At 41.3% G+C, this 14,701-nt stretch overlaps 1 protein-coding gene across 3 annotated transcripts in view; it reads left to right on the top strand.

Moving 5' to 3' along the window:
• Positions 1–14,701, top strand: part of lyrm4b (LYR motif containing 4) — a 79,007-nt gene that overhangs the window by 5,347 nt on the left and 58,959 nt on the right. For 2 of the 3 annotated variants that reach the window (XM_066724396.1, XM_066724404.1), the window contains exon 2: positions 10,193–10,313. In XM_066724396.1, coding sequence (XP_066580493.1) covers positions 10,193–10,313 — 121 coding nt within the window. The remainder of the gene's footprint in view (positions 1–10,192; positions 10,314–14,701) is intronic. The other variant, XM_066724388.1, reaches the window with a different exon arrangement.

Raw genomic sequence — 14,701 nt, 5'->3', positions numbered from 1 at the left:
ATTGTGGTTTCTTGTTTAAAATTAAACATGCTGGCTTCTTCCTAGCATACTCTTACTATTCAGACTCTTAATAACCATATAGATCTTCTATTAACCTGTGGTGATCGCAGCTCTGTGCTCAAAAGAAGAACACACACTGTACACTGAAAATATTGTTTATTCTCTAATGTCTCTGTATTATTGAAGAGCCAGGAAGGTTTTCAGAGTAAATCATGATTTGGGTCTTCCCCTCTGTCGGTATTACTCCAGTGCTCATTTCTTTACAGTAGCAGTAGGAGTGCTAAGAAGCTTTTCAGTGTAAAAGCCTTTGACATCAATTATATTATTTTTCATTAAAAATCCTGCTTAAGGTCTCCTTTTTCTTCCTGCTTTTATGTTGTTAAAAGGGCAGTTTTTCTGCTTTCTGTAATTGTATGGTTACTTTTAAGGATGAATGTCTTTTTATTCTGTTTTGTTTTGTGTTTGTTGTGGTGTTTTTGTAGTAGTAATGTTTATTTTCTCTGATCTTCAGGGGGTTTCCAACATTGTGTTAATTACAAACATGCTAGATCATATTCATTGCAGTATATGAGGCTGAACTTATTACAGAATGGTTATAACTGTTCTCAGAAGTACTAAAAAGTTTCCGTCGTAAGCTTATAAATAATAAGTTCTTACAATAGCCTGCAGATCTTCTTCGATTAATTTTCATGCATTGCTTTTAACAGTGTAGTCATTAGAAGTCAGTATTTTTTTTTTCTTTATTTTAGCTGACTTTCATTACTGGTAGCCTAATTCCTTTATCACGTGTTAGAATTAATCTTTCAGTACTTTATTTATACAGCATAAATTGTCAAGCTAAAAACTGGGCTGCTCACCAATAAAATATTAAACAACCTACTCACTTAAGATATGGGAGAGAGAGAGAGAAGGGGAGGGATGGAGAATGAGGGAAGGAAAGGGGGAGAATCTGTTTCTGTTTTCCATTGAAAATAATAATGGGCAATGGAACTTCCTAATGTGGTCATCAAGAAAAGTACAGAGGAAAATGTAGCATTAGCTGAAGAGCCCACTTGAGTGTTATGGCTTCAGTAAGGCCCAAATGAGTTTTGGCAAAAAAAGGCTAGATCGGTGTCCTCCCACCTATAACCACACCTTGTCCTTCCAAGACAGTGTCCCAGACGAGCTCTGTGTACACTGTTATGCCTGTTTTCATTTGGTGAAGGGGTGGTTCAGGTCTGCGTCCAGGTCTCTGTTGGGGTTGAGTCCCCAAGGTTGGCAGCTGTGCCTGGGAGGAAACTGAGCCCTTATTACATCTGACAGCACTGGCAAGGATCCCCTGTACCCACATCCTGTTAGCGCTGTGCTGGAGGTGAACAGGTCCTAATTAAAAGCAGGCACCATCTGCCAGGTTCTGCCAGCAGGGAGGCCCACAGCAGCCATCTTCCCCCATCGATGGAAATGCATTATTTATCAGGTGCTTCTGTGCGCTGGGATAGCAAATGTCATGAGCTTTAAAGGGGTGGGGGTCTTTACTCATCACTACCTAAACTCCAGTTCCCCATCCAGTCCATGCCATACACACACACCATGTGAAGTCTGTGCTGTCCAAGGGGCCTGGCTCCCTCCACAGGCATGTTGATCCTTGACATTACACTAGTCCTGTCATCCTGTTATGTAGGCCTACTCGTATGCATGTATGTTAACTCCTTTTCTTAGATCAAAACTACTATACTTCTTAACAACTTCAATTATGGCATCATCAGCTAGGTTAAGAAGCATGTAATATCTCGCGTGTGCATTCATTGAGTCTTAAAAACTCTTGGCGCTGACATTAGTTGGCCCGTGTTGTAATGGAGCTATGTGCACAAAGTTCTAAAAGAGAGAGCATGTGAAGGGTATTACCTTAGCTGAGCCACTTTGGGACAAGAAGGGGGGGTTTGTACACATCCACAGAAGAATACAAATGCTCAGACCTCAGTGTTTATTCAGAGCTGTTTAGCGTTTCTTCAGACACGATGGCTGCTGCTGAAATGTGTTGTGTGTGTGTGTTTGGGGGGGTTCAGTAAAGCATCCACTGGCAGCTGATGAATTGGCACAGTGTCCTGGGTTCCATAGGGGACAAGGCTTGTTTTTTAAAAGGAAGACAATTGGATGGGAACTGTGAAATGAAGGATAGTATTACCTCACGTAATGGAATTGAAGAGACTGCTTGAACTCATTGTCCTGGATCTCGGCAGAGTCCCAGCGTGCCGTAACTCCATTATCAGTTAAGGCGATCTGTTTTTCATTGTTTCATTGTGCAGCAGGTCTTCGAGCTTGTTTGTCTTTGCTGTCTTGGGTAGACTCTTTGCCTGTGGGTTCCGCCGGACCAGAAATCACTGCTGCGTTAAATGAAAGACGGGGGAACGAGTGCGGCCGTGTGAGTGATGCTCTCCCAAACGCCCGAAACTAAGAATGGTCCTTCCTGCAGCTCTGCGGGAAGCGTTTCTGAATGGTGCAGTGTTTCGGCAGCACTGCCACAACGGAGGCCGCGCCTCAAGGCTTGCCGTGCAGTGGAGAGATGCCTTTGATCTGAACATAAATAAATATAAAGGAGTCTCGCTGCCTGCATCACTTGTTTATTCTGGGAAAATGAAAGCAGTGCTGCCAAGTGGGCATTAGCCTACAGAGCTGAATGATGGAACTTTTTTTATTGTGTGTAAATGACAGCACTAATGCACCACAGTGAGGATTGATGGGTATTTTTCTGGTGCATACCCCACCACCTTCTTCAACCAATGAATAGATGTGTGTTAAATACAGACTCTTGCTTTTATTATTGTACTATTCTACCTCTTTGTTTTTTGACCTCCTTCATGAAGCTTGCTCACAAACTCTCGTAAAAATAAAAAATAAAAGATTTTAAATACTTTGCCATATTTGTTGATGAAATTTACAAATTAAAAATTGTTTCACCATTCTTAATTATTTATATAGCCAATACGGTGTCCTTATGTGATGGTGATCTTTTCAGTCCGACCCGAATCAACTTTAATTTGGGCCATACAGCTCTGTGATCTCACGAGGTTTAGAAGTCTTTGACCTGTTAGGTTCCTGAATTACGTTTTGTGAAAAGGGCTTTTGCCATTGAGATGTAGCTAATTGTGTTTTAAATCTTGATCTCTGTTGAAGGAATTAAGTCCCTGACTCCCTGTGTCACAGTCCATGGAGTATGCATGCAGCAACACACCTGGAAGCTCCACATATGAGAGTATACAGGATAGGTGCTGGTGACATCACAACAGGGTGACTAGATCGCAACAGTAAATAATCGGCACACGTCCACTTCCAGGAGGAGTGGGGGCGTTGTGCACAAATTGTATAAATTAAATATTTGTATATTTACTCCTACTTTATAGCTTTCATATTATCATTGACATCAAATTACATCTCCCCAAAACAAAAAAAAATCACCTCAAATTGTTTATATAAATAATAATGTACACATCCCGTAGCCCTCTAACTGTCAGCAGTGCCAGCGGTCTTGTACTTTGATGACTTTGCCATCTTCATAACATGCTTTTGGGCAATCACATAAATGTAAAATGCCTTGCAACTCATCATAAGACAGTTGATGCATTACGGTGTGATACACTTGGGTAAGCTCAGCAGCAACAACTTGGTTATTAAACGTTTCATTTGGCTTGCTGAAACAGCTTGAGACAATGGTATTTTGTTTGAGTTTGGCAGTTTTGCTCTAGTTGTTTCAAGCCGGTATGATGCTTTACAACCGGCTCGACTGCTTTTGTATCACAGTTGGATAACTGACGAATCCATGTGTAACTTTTTTTGCTGTGAGGTTCTTCACTTGACACCATCATTGCTTTTGACAAGTCACCATCTGTGTCCAACTGATCGCCATGCATACACTATATACGCTATGCATGCATTTAATATTTAACGGTAGTTGTCAACCTTACTGTAAAACCAGGGACACATAGCATCCCCATAGTGCCTCAATCAGGACAAGGCCTCTAATTTCGGGATATCTGGTCACCCTACATCACAATCCTGATGGCATTCAAGTTACATGGTGGTGCACAACCAGCATGGAAACTGACAAGCTCGAATGCGATCACGTTTTAAGTGTACAGTTTTGCTTAAGTTGTGCCTAACCTACTGCAGTGATCTGGCATCCCATCTGACGTGTACCCTGCGTGGTGCCCTGTCTCTGCTGGTTTAGGTTTCTGCTCACTGTGACACTCTACTGGATGAACTGGTTATTGAGAATGTAATGGATGCACGGATGTTTGATCCAGCTTATGGCTAGGGTTGTCTCGTGTCTGCCATACCCTTCAGTACAGGGCTAAATATGTTCAGTGCAGGTTTATCCTTTTGTCTGAAGCTATGACGTTATACTAGAATGCTGCATCTACAAAGTAGAAGAGAAGGTGTTAATGGTATCTTACAAGTGATTCGGTGTTGGAAGTGACACTATTTTAAATTACAAATGATACACCTGCCCTGCCAGATCCCATCAAAAAATGTTGACTGTTTTAATTTTCCTGTGTAAATTTGTGTATGAATAATAAATACACAGGGAATCAGAGCTCTGACCTTAGAAGATCAAAACCCAATCCTTTAATATCTCTGTTTCAGTCAAGAGCTTTATTTTGGAATAAATTGGCACAGATTAGAGTAGTTTATGTAACAGCATAAAGTCAGCTCATCTTCTTTTAATGGAGTCATTAATGCATTTTTTACTCAACAGGCACTTTTTCACTTCCATCCACTGCTGGTTTAATTTGACGAAAAAATTGATTAACTGCTGCATCAATAGACACTTCTCACTTCATAATTTAATGATTGTATAGGACTCTATCTGCATTTTCCTTCTCTGCAATACAAGGAGGGAATGCACCACAGTTTTTTTTTTTTTTTTTGCTGCATGATGCAGATTTTCAGTTCAGTATGGCCCAAATCTATGCAGGTTTCAGATGTGATTGAGGTGAATGAGGAAAGCATACCTCCTTGGTAAATATAGGCCTAATAAGTCTGTGAATAGAAGTCTGTAGCATGAGAATGGGCTGCTGTAGTTTTGCAGTACATGCTTCCTCCTGGGCTTTAGTTATTTCTAATGTATCCAGCTTTTATTGTCACTTGATTGTCTATCATTCACAGTGCATTGGCCCACACATTTGATTCAATTATAGTCTTTGACTCCCCTTCCAATTACAATCACAGCAAATAGAGTAAAAGATTCCTCTTCCTGCCTACTACACCACTACCATCATGTGTTTCATTTGCAGTTGCCAGAGATTAATTTTGGTAAAGACTCTACTCTTCTAAGAATTGTATGGCATTAACTGTGTAAATTAATGGAGAAACATCTGCATTCATTAACCAATTAAGCTTGCTGCTGGTGCTGCTGCTGCTATTTAAGTTAAATTGGTGTGCCTAATTGTGTTGCATGAATAGGTTACCTGTCTGCCTAGCACATACACATCTTCACTTTATACAGGGATTAAAAAAAAAAAAAAAACACTTGAATATTAATAAGCTTTTTGGATTTTCCTTTTTGTTTTTAATCAAGATTTTCTTAAACATCCAAATCTTCACTAAATACATGTGTAGCTGTTAATTAGACTAACACCTTAATATTCAAACTTTTTGTTATGAACTGCAATGCTACGTTATAGCACAAGAGAGACTTTCCACTAGCTCTGTTTATTACATCAGTAGTTTACCTGCCCCTAATTAAAACCTACCATTGCCATAGTTTCTAATATGGGGGTGTACCATGTAAATTTGGAAATAGTTCACATACCACCACACAAACTCTTGACTTTTCTATAATGCCTACATCTAACACTGTCAGAGTTAACTGAACACAGGAAGTTTTGCATGTATGTTATAGTATTGGCTCTTTGTTAAAACAACAGATTTTCTTTTTGTTTTGCAACTACGTATGCTGCCCTGCCGACACCCCCCTGCTCCATTCATCAGAAAACTCTGAGACAACATTCAAACTAGTGGCAAGCCTTTTTCCCCCACTCATTTTGGAATCGCCAATTATGTGGATAAGACGAACACACCCTGTTACAGTCATTTGACACTTTATGCACTGTGGTCCTACAATGACACCAACCAGGGAGTATGAGCTTGGAGCTTAGCGCTTGGAACTACCAATGACTCTGGTGTGCAATAAACTGAGGTTCACCCAGCCGACTTCTCCCCACTGTGGCCCTGGTGGTAATTGGACAGTGACTTGCTGTCCTTTGAGATCTCCTAGTTCCAGAGGGTAGCACAGCCAGGGCTGGAGAGAAACTCAAACCAGGCTAAAGGAGCCATTTCCAATCTAGGCTCTGCTCAGGAGCTTTAGAAACGCACCTTGAGGATGTAATCTGTTTTTAGTTCTTGCACCAACTGTAAGATGTCTTGGGGGAATCTCAGAATGATGAAAAAGTATTGTAATGAATTAGGAATCCAGGACTATGCAGTCTTGTGTTAAGAAAGAGAGAAATATGAGCGCAGTATCACTACGGATGAAAGAATTGAGAATAAATGTTTCAACACTGTAGGTCTGTGGAATGGGGGCTGAAAGGGATTGTAGGGGAAACATGGTAGGTAATGAACCAGTTATTGCTCTTATTCTCAATGCATTCAGCAGGTTTGATGAAGCACCGGCGAAAACATGGGAAGCAGTGAATAATGTAGGGAAGGAGAGCTGAATTTCATCAATGCAGATGCTGTGAAGGAAAATGTGGGCTGGAGTTGTGAAACGTATGATGCAGGAGATCTGCAAACGTCTCATGTATGGTGAGGATGAGTGGAGAGAAGGAAAAAAACTTTTCCATCATTGTCAGCATCAAAGCATGGCAGAGAGGCAATTAAACAGACAAACAGAAGGCTTGGGTATCTTTCATCTGAAAATGTGTGTTATGTAAGTCCAGGGAGATTCTAATGAAGTAGTGAACTGTCCTGGATAAGCTTTATCTGCAATATTGTATTCAGCTCCCATCACATCATTGGTAGGGAAGGCTTCACTGGAGGTTCAGAGCAACTCTCTAGGCTTTTTACAGGCCTGAAGGTCAGTACAATAACAGGCTCAGGAGATGGCAATGTTTATTGTTCAGATGATCAAAACAGAGGGGGGGACCAAATGTCAAAATAAGGCTTAATACAGCAGAGTCATTTCAGATTAAAAACATTTTCCTTTAACAAACAATGGCAGAGTCTGCAGTCAGGATTCAGCAGTTTTTCTATCATAAAGGCCTTGGGAGAGCCAGGGCGCGCGCAGAGGGCATCTGAATTTACACCATCGTTCAACGCGCATTTATCTGTTACAGAAATCTGGTAAACAACAACTCTATTGAGGAACAATAATATGCTGCAAAGAAAGTTTTGTAGTTTCAGGATGATTATGGGGTCAAAAAGTTGATATTATATTCTTGTCTGCTACTGTGTTTGTTTAAGAAGAGGTTGAAAACTGTTTATGAAAGTAAGTAAGGTTTGATACAGGTTATCTAGTCAATGAAGTAACGCAGCTTGGGAGTGTTGTTGATACTCCAAGTCATGTGAAGGATTTTTTTGCAAGAAAACTATGCCTGTTGTTACCATTATTGTGAGTATGATTTTGCTGACACAAGGACACACATTCACTGGGCAACTGATGAAGCTAAATATTGCTAATTCTGAAACTTGGAAGACAATGCAAACAATTAAACACTCGTACAGATACAGAATATATAGCCTAGAGCAAGATCCCCAAGGAGACTGCAGAAACATCCTTTGAGAAGTGGCAGTGAATGCAGTTTGGACCTTCTAATGTTCAAGAGAGTGCTTTTGTTCTGAACAGGTTTCCTGCTTTCTATTCGAGTGCGAGATCGAGTTTAGTTTCTGTTTACAAGGCCAACAGACTTACCATAATTTTCCTTTACCATATGTTTTTAAGGTAAACTGCTTTAAATGAAACGGAGATCTGACCAGCTTCGAAGGTGCCTTATTCACTTTAATTTCAACCAAGTGATTCCATCACTCACAAAATGTTTTTTTGTAGCTGCTGTCAGTAGATTACACTGTTTGCATCTAGTGTGTTAGGATAAACTCCTACCTGCTCTTTCTCGTCTATTGGCAGTTAATCTGAGCACCGCACGGGAAGACGCGACCTCTGCAAGAAACCTCAGTCGCCAAATGAAATGTTATAAAATGCAGGCTTCAAATAACACCCTGCTTCCAATCAAAGACATGGTGTAAATGTTTCTGCCACCCCTCCTCCCTCCCCCATGGGCTATTTGACACTCAAACCTGATCAAATTGAGACTAATCACTCACTTCTTTGTTCCCAAACAGTCTGCAGGTGGCGATAAACAGCACTGATGTAACAGGAATCCAGCATGATATACACCAATCAGCCATAACATTATGACCACCTGCCTAATATTGTGTAGGTCCCCATTTTGCTGCCAAAACAGCCCTGACCTGTCGAGGCATGGACTCCACTAGACCTCTGAAGGTGTGCTGTGGTATCTGGCACCAAGACGTTAGCAGCAGATCCTTGAAGTCCTGTAAGTTGTGAGGTGGGGCCTCCATGGATCGGACTTGTTTGTCCAGCACATCCCACAGATGTTCGATTGGATTGAGATCTGGGGAATTTGGAGGCCAAGTCAACACCTTGAACTCGTGATTCATCAGACCAGGCCACCTTCTTCCATTGCTCCGTGGTCCAGTTCTGATGCTCACGTGCCCATTATAGGCGCTTTCGGCAGTGGACAGGGGTCAGCACGGGCACCCAGACTGGTCTGCAGCTACGCAGCCCCATACGCAACAAACTGCGATGCACTGTGTGTTCTGACACCTTTCTATCAGAACCAGCATGAACTTTTTCAGCATTTTGAGCTACAGTAGCTCGTCTGTTGGATCAGACCACACGGGCCAGTCTTCACTCCCCACGTGCATCAGTGAGCCTTAGCCACCCATGACCCTGTCGCCGGTTCACCGCTTTTCCTTCCTTGGACCACTTTTGATAGGTACTGACCACTGCAGATCGGGAACACCCCACAAGAGCTGCAGTTTTGAAGATGCTCTGACCCAGTCGTCTTGCCATCACAATTTGGCCCTTGTCAAAGTCGCTCGGATCCTTACGCTTGCCCATTTTTCCTGCTTCTCACACATCAACTTTGAGGACAAAATGTTCACTTGCTGCCTAATATATCCCACCCACTGACAGGTGCCATGAAAACAAGATTATCAGTGTTATTCACTTCACCTGTCAGTGGTCATAATGTTATGGCTGATTGCTGTATATGGCACATACATAATCTTACTTATCTTTTCCTGTCTACCCAGCCCTTCTGTCACATCCTCTGCTGTCGATTCCTTATCTACTCTGTAAATAAACAAATGTATACAGTGGCAGTAAAATCATACATTATTTTTATGAGAAGTACAATGGAAAAACTTAATAAGTACAATAAAAAATAAAAAATAAACTGCCTTGATCCCATTGTAAAGACTTAAGCACTGTGGTGGTTTCCACTTTGGTTATAATTGGAAGTGTGGATGCCGTGCCAGATGGGTTGGTGCCAGTCAAGACCAGAGTGTGTTTGGCATTTGTTCTAGGCATTTTTGAATGGAAAAAGAAAAAAGAAAAAAAAAAAAAGTGAGAACCGCGTCATCATATCTTCCAAGGGAGCAGACAAACTCTTATAGACCCACCTTCAGGGGCCTCTTTGGAGATTGCTTTCCAGCTGGGCTCTGTCTCTCCAGTCTGTTAATGGGGGGGTTCCATTTTGTTATTAGAGTAATTAGTAGAGTTTTCTCTGAAGTGGCTACAGGCTATGGTGGGCGGATATGGTGCAAATTAGTCTTAACAAAGTTAAAGAAAAAAACACCAAAACAAGACCATAGACATAGCAGACATGATTCCAGCACACTTCCAGATTTGTGAAGGAAAGTATTGTGTGGCCTTTTGGGTAATAAATAAATCGCAAACTAGAGCTATCGATGCCAAGCACACTTAAGTAGTGCTAAACGTACCCATAATGCAATAATTAGGATTGAACTTCCAGCCTTTTTCTTGTTTGCCTCTTTCTTCGAAAATGTGATTGAGAGACCAAATCTACAAGATTGCGATGTGTGAGCACACCAGGGTGTTCCTTGTTGGTCTCTTTGCTTGAAAATGTAAGATAAGGGGACTGAGAAATGTTTGGCTTTACTGTTTTTTTTCTAGGACTTACGCCCTCCGGAGAGTGAGAGACAGCTTCAAAGAAAACGGAGCAATGGAAGATCCCAAAGCCATTGAGGAGCTACTAAACAAAGGCAGGGAGAGTCTGGCAGTCATACGGAGGCAGGTAAGACTGTTCTGCAGGAAGTGTGAGACCTACTCACTTTGATGTTATTTTAGTCTAAGGCAGGATCAATCTACATTTTTCTGCTGCCTAGAGTAACTTTAAGTATGGAGGGTAGCATAAATAGCAGGTAGTACTGCATGGAATCAAACATGTCCGATTTTACTTGGAATGCAAGGGAGGAAGTGATAAAGAGTTTGACTAGTGGAATTGAAAGAGGCTTTTTGAGAGCTGGAAGGTATTTGTTTGAACAAAGCTAAAATATTCCCCTTCCTGTGGTAGATTAGAGCCCTCATTTCAGATGCTCCTATCAGCCTATTAATTGCACTGTACTCTAGTCTAGCTAGTTGGTTTTCCTGGTTGAGGCTTCATAAACATCACATTTGATGGCCAGCTTCAAGAACACAAAGCCTTGCGCAATCTGGTTACAAATCAGGATCATCTTAAATGTTGGTTTATACAGGCGGAGAGTTGGACTGGACCTTTTTTTGTTTCTTTGGCCTCGTGAAACGTGCACCCGAGTGATGTGGACTTTATTAAGTCGCTGAGCTTCACCAGCCTGTTAGGAAAGACATTTATAGTCTGGAAGCAAAATCAGAAGAGATGGATGTGCCGCATAACCTGGCCACCCATGGAAAGAAAAAAGAAGAAAAAAAAAGGCAAACTATCTGTCTCTCCTTAGAATTAATAAAGACAGTAATGAGACTGTAAAGGCCGGGTTGAATGCACACACCCCACTGGTGAGTATCGTGGTGTGGGATCCATCTTTATCTCTTTGCCTTGACTCTAATAAAGTATGGATTTACTGTTCTTGAGTCGAAAGGAGCATGCATCTCAAAGAGCATGAATCTTGTGAAGGAAGAAAACCCTTTGGCGCTGAAAGTTTTCTTTCTGTATTAACAAATTCTGCTTGTGCTTCTGCTTAACCCTCCCCATCCCATTTAAGGACAGGAGACATCTGTTATTACAAATAGAAATTTGATTGTAATAACAGTTGTTGAAACTTTACCAAATCAGCGAAAGCATGAATTCTTAAAGTTAATTATAATAAAAGTTGCCTTTAATATCTTCAGTAATCACTTATAAAACAACGTATTATGATCTCCGGCTTTTCTACGTAAACAAAATGCAGGTGTCTATAAGTTATTAGCTTTCCCGTAATTTCATTCAAGAATGTCAGTCTCTGGGCAGCCATGATGAAATGGCTCAGTCTTTGTATTGGTCGATTCCTTCACGCTTTGGAGAACAGCATGAAATACCACAACTGCCACAGTGCTGCAAATTCATTTAGTTAAAATTTTAAAAATTAAAGTGTTGCTAAATGGCAAACAAGGGAAGGTGGAGTAAAGGTGTCTGTTTCTCACATGACAAGTTACAGTCGTCAGTAGGTCACTTTGAAAGATTGAAGACGCTGCTCGATTGTGGCCCACTCAAGGAGGGTCGGCACAACCTATAGACCATCTGCTCCCCCATCTCCTAAAATGTGTATTTTTCTTGTTTGTTTTTTAATGTCACAAATCAAATGTTTATGTAACTTGACATGCAGCCATCTTGACTGTTATGTGTCTTTGAATGCACACATTAAAAAGCTTGTTATGTGCATAATAAATAATGAATAAAAAAGTAGAGCATCTTCATCAAATATTTAGGCTGTTTACTAATGTACCTTTAATCAGACACTTCTTAATGTTCTGTTCATTCATGTATTCTGTGGATAAGAGGGCTAATTTTCAGAAATCAAAGACTTCAATTTAGGGGCTAAAAGCAACACTGGGGAAATGCAACATTTAAACTGTGCCATTGAGTCCTTCTTTGTTTTGTTTTTTTCTGTAATATGGCATTGTAACTTACATTTTTTTTTTTTGCAGTGTTAGTGTAATATGTCAGATATTTTTGAAAGAGAGTAATTTATTTCATTGAAACCTTGCTGTGATTTAAATTCTTACTGGCTGCATGTCTTATCCTGTATCTTCACCCAGGGTACTGTGTTGTAATGCATTAGACTGTTTTCCGAAGAAATAAGTAGCCGTTCCCTCTCCAGTCTTCTAAGTTTTGATTAGGGCTCAGTGGTGCCCTCTCTTACCTGGCAATATGCAACAGGATGTCAGGAAAGGAATAGTGCAGTCTATTCAAAGAAAAGATGCTACCATGAAGATCAAGAAGTTGGAGTGGCAACTCTATGCTATTGAATCTTCCTTTTTTTCCTGCGAGACGTGCTTTGGATGACGCTTGTTGATTATTATTATTATTTTTATTTCTTGGCAGACGCCCTTATCCAGGGTGACTTACAACATACGTGCAATACAAAGTGCAAGAATACAGTTAAGTACAAGGCATCAAACATTACAAATTCAAATTTACATTAAACAGAGCAATTCAAAATATAATACATTTTACAACTTCCAATTTACACAGGTAAATACAGTAAGTGAGGTTGTACATCCTGGAAAGTAAAAGCTAAGATGTTAGGTCACAGTCAAGAACTACGGGAAAGGGAGCAAGGGGGAAATCAATCAATAATACATGTATTAGTAATGCAAGAAGCATGATAAAATGCTGTGAAGTGCTATCTAACGGGGATTAAAAGGACTAATATTACAAGTACTGTCTGAAAAGATGTGTCTTGAGTAAGCGCCAGAAGGAGGTCAAGGACTCTGCTGTTTTGACTTCGGTGGGAAGGTCGTCCCACCATTTAGGGGCCAGGGATGAGAAGGAGCGGTTCTGGAGGAAGGGGAGTGAAGAGGAGGCAGAGTTAGTCTTCTGGCACTGGAAGAGCGCAGTGGTCTGGAGGGGATGTATGTAGAGACAAGGGTCTGAAGGTAACTTGGTGCAGTGTGGTCAAGACAGCGGTAGGTGAGGGTCAGTGTCTTGAACTGAATGCGTGCCAGTATTGGGAGCCAATGGAGGGAGCGGAGCAGTGGAGTAGCTTGTGCGAATCGGGGCAGAGAGAATACCAGACGAGTCGCAGAGTTCTGGATGAGCTGGAGCAGCGGGTAGTAGCTGCCGGCAGTCCGGCCAGGAGTGAGTTGCAGTAGTCCAGGCGGGAGAGGACCAGGGACTGGACGAGCAGCAGAGTCGAGTAGTCGGTGAGGAAGGGAAGGACTCGGCATATGATTATATTGTTTATTGCTGCTGGGGTAAGTCTGTAGCCCAAAAAGTATTAATGCAAATCAGCTCTTTAAAGAAATATGCACATGAATACTGATCCCTGCATTCTAAATCTACATATGGGAGAAAACGCACCATTCAGCATCCAGACATAAATCAGCAGAGGTAATTCAGTGCTTCGTGACTAGATGAAGATACGAGTACAGTTCCCACTAATCGAAATCCTGGTGATGAACGTGCCACGTGGGGATGTAGCACATACACTAGGCATGCAAGAGATCTATCGGAGTGTCTATTCCGGGTGGAACGTCATAATGCTGAATCCCACAATTCCTCTTATTAATCGCTGATCAGGAGAATATCTTCAACCATTGCAGCCATGCTCCTGGAATATGCCTTTCAAGTGTTTGAGAATAGAGCCCATTGTGTGTGGTATTTCCCCCATGGATGTGGCCCAGGCTCTGAGGCTGTCAGTGAAACCGATTGGGGGATGTCATTATGTGTTGCATTTGAGAGCCTGGTAATTCTTAGAAGCATTGACAAAGAATACAGCTTTGTTTAACGTCACAGCGTGAATCCACTATTAATGAATGCTCTCTCTCAGCAATGCCTGGAGTCAGTGTATTTTCAAAGAGCAGGTATCTTGTGCAATAACAAGGAGTTATCACTGTCAGAAATTGATAAGGTTGATAAGGGATCTGAATGAAAAAAACCGAGCTGCATTGTCCTAGCCCCCACCCCACCCTTTGGCAGCGTTGTGTACCCCAAGTGTAATGTGCATATAGTTCTGTGCTGAGTTTAGTAGAATGCACTTGACCTTCCCAAATAAAGATGTCAGTTTGGAGACAGCGTGGTGTTAAATGTCATTGTGTTCCCTGTACGTATGAAATATTAATGCCCTGAAATGTAAAATCTTGGCCGTATTTACAGAAACGGTTTAAGCGACGCCACCTTTCTGCTTCCGGCCTTCTTCACAATCAAACCTCAGCCCCATACAGAATGCCCCACCCTACTGACTAATACTGAAATCAACTAACAACAATTGATTGCACTGTAAGCAGTGTCTTTTAAAAGGGAAAGAGCCAACGCTTAACGCTTAATTAATCCTAGCTGAGAAGCAGATGTGAGTTAACAAGGCCAATTAACGTGTTTAAAGGCAACCGACACCAAACTACAGAGAAAATTTTCTCATGAAGGCAACCTCAAAATTCACAGAATAAACCGTAAATAAAAAATAATGAACAAAATATACTGTATACATGCACGCAAAGTGTGTACAGTTG

Source organism: Amia ocellicauda, chromosome 2 (genome assembly GCF_036373705.1).
Source record: "Amia ocellicauda isolate fAmiCal2 chromosome 2, fAmiCal2.hap1, whole genome shotgun sequence".
In the NCBI taxonomy this organism is placed as follows: Eukaryota; Metazoa; Chordata; class Actinopteri; order Amiiformes; family Amiidae; genus Amia; species Amia ocellicauda.
The sequence above is the reverse complement of the archived record's forward strand: the minus strand, read 5'-3'. Positions and strand labels throughout refer to the sequence as shown.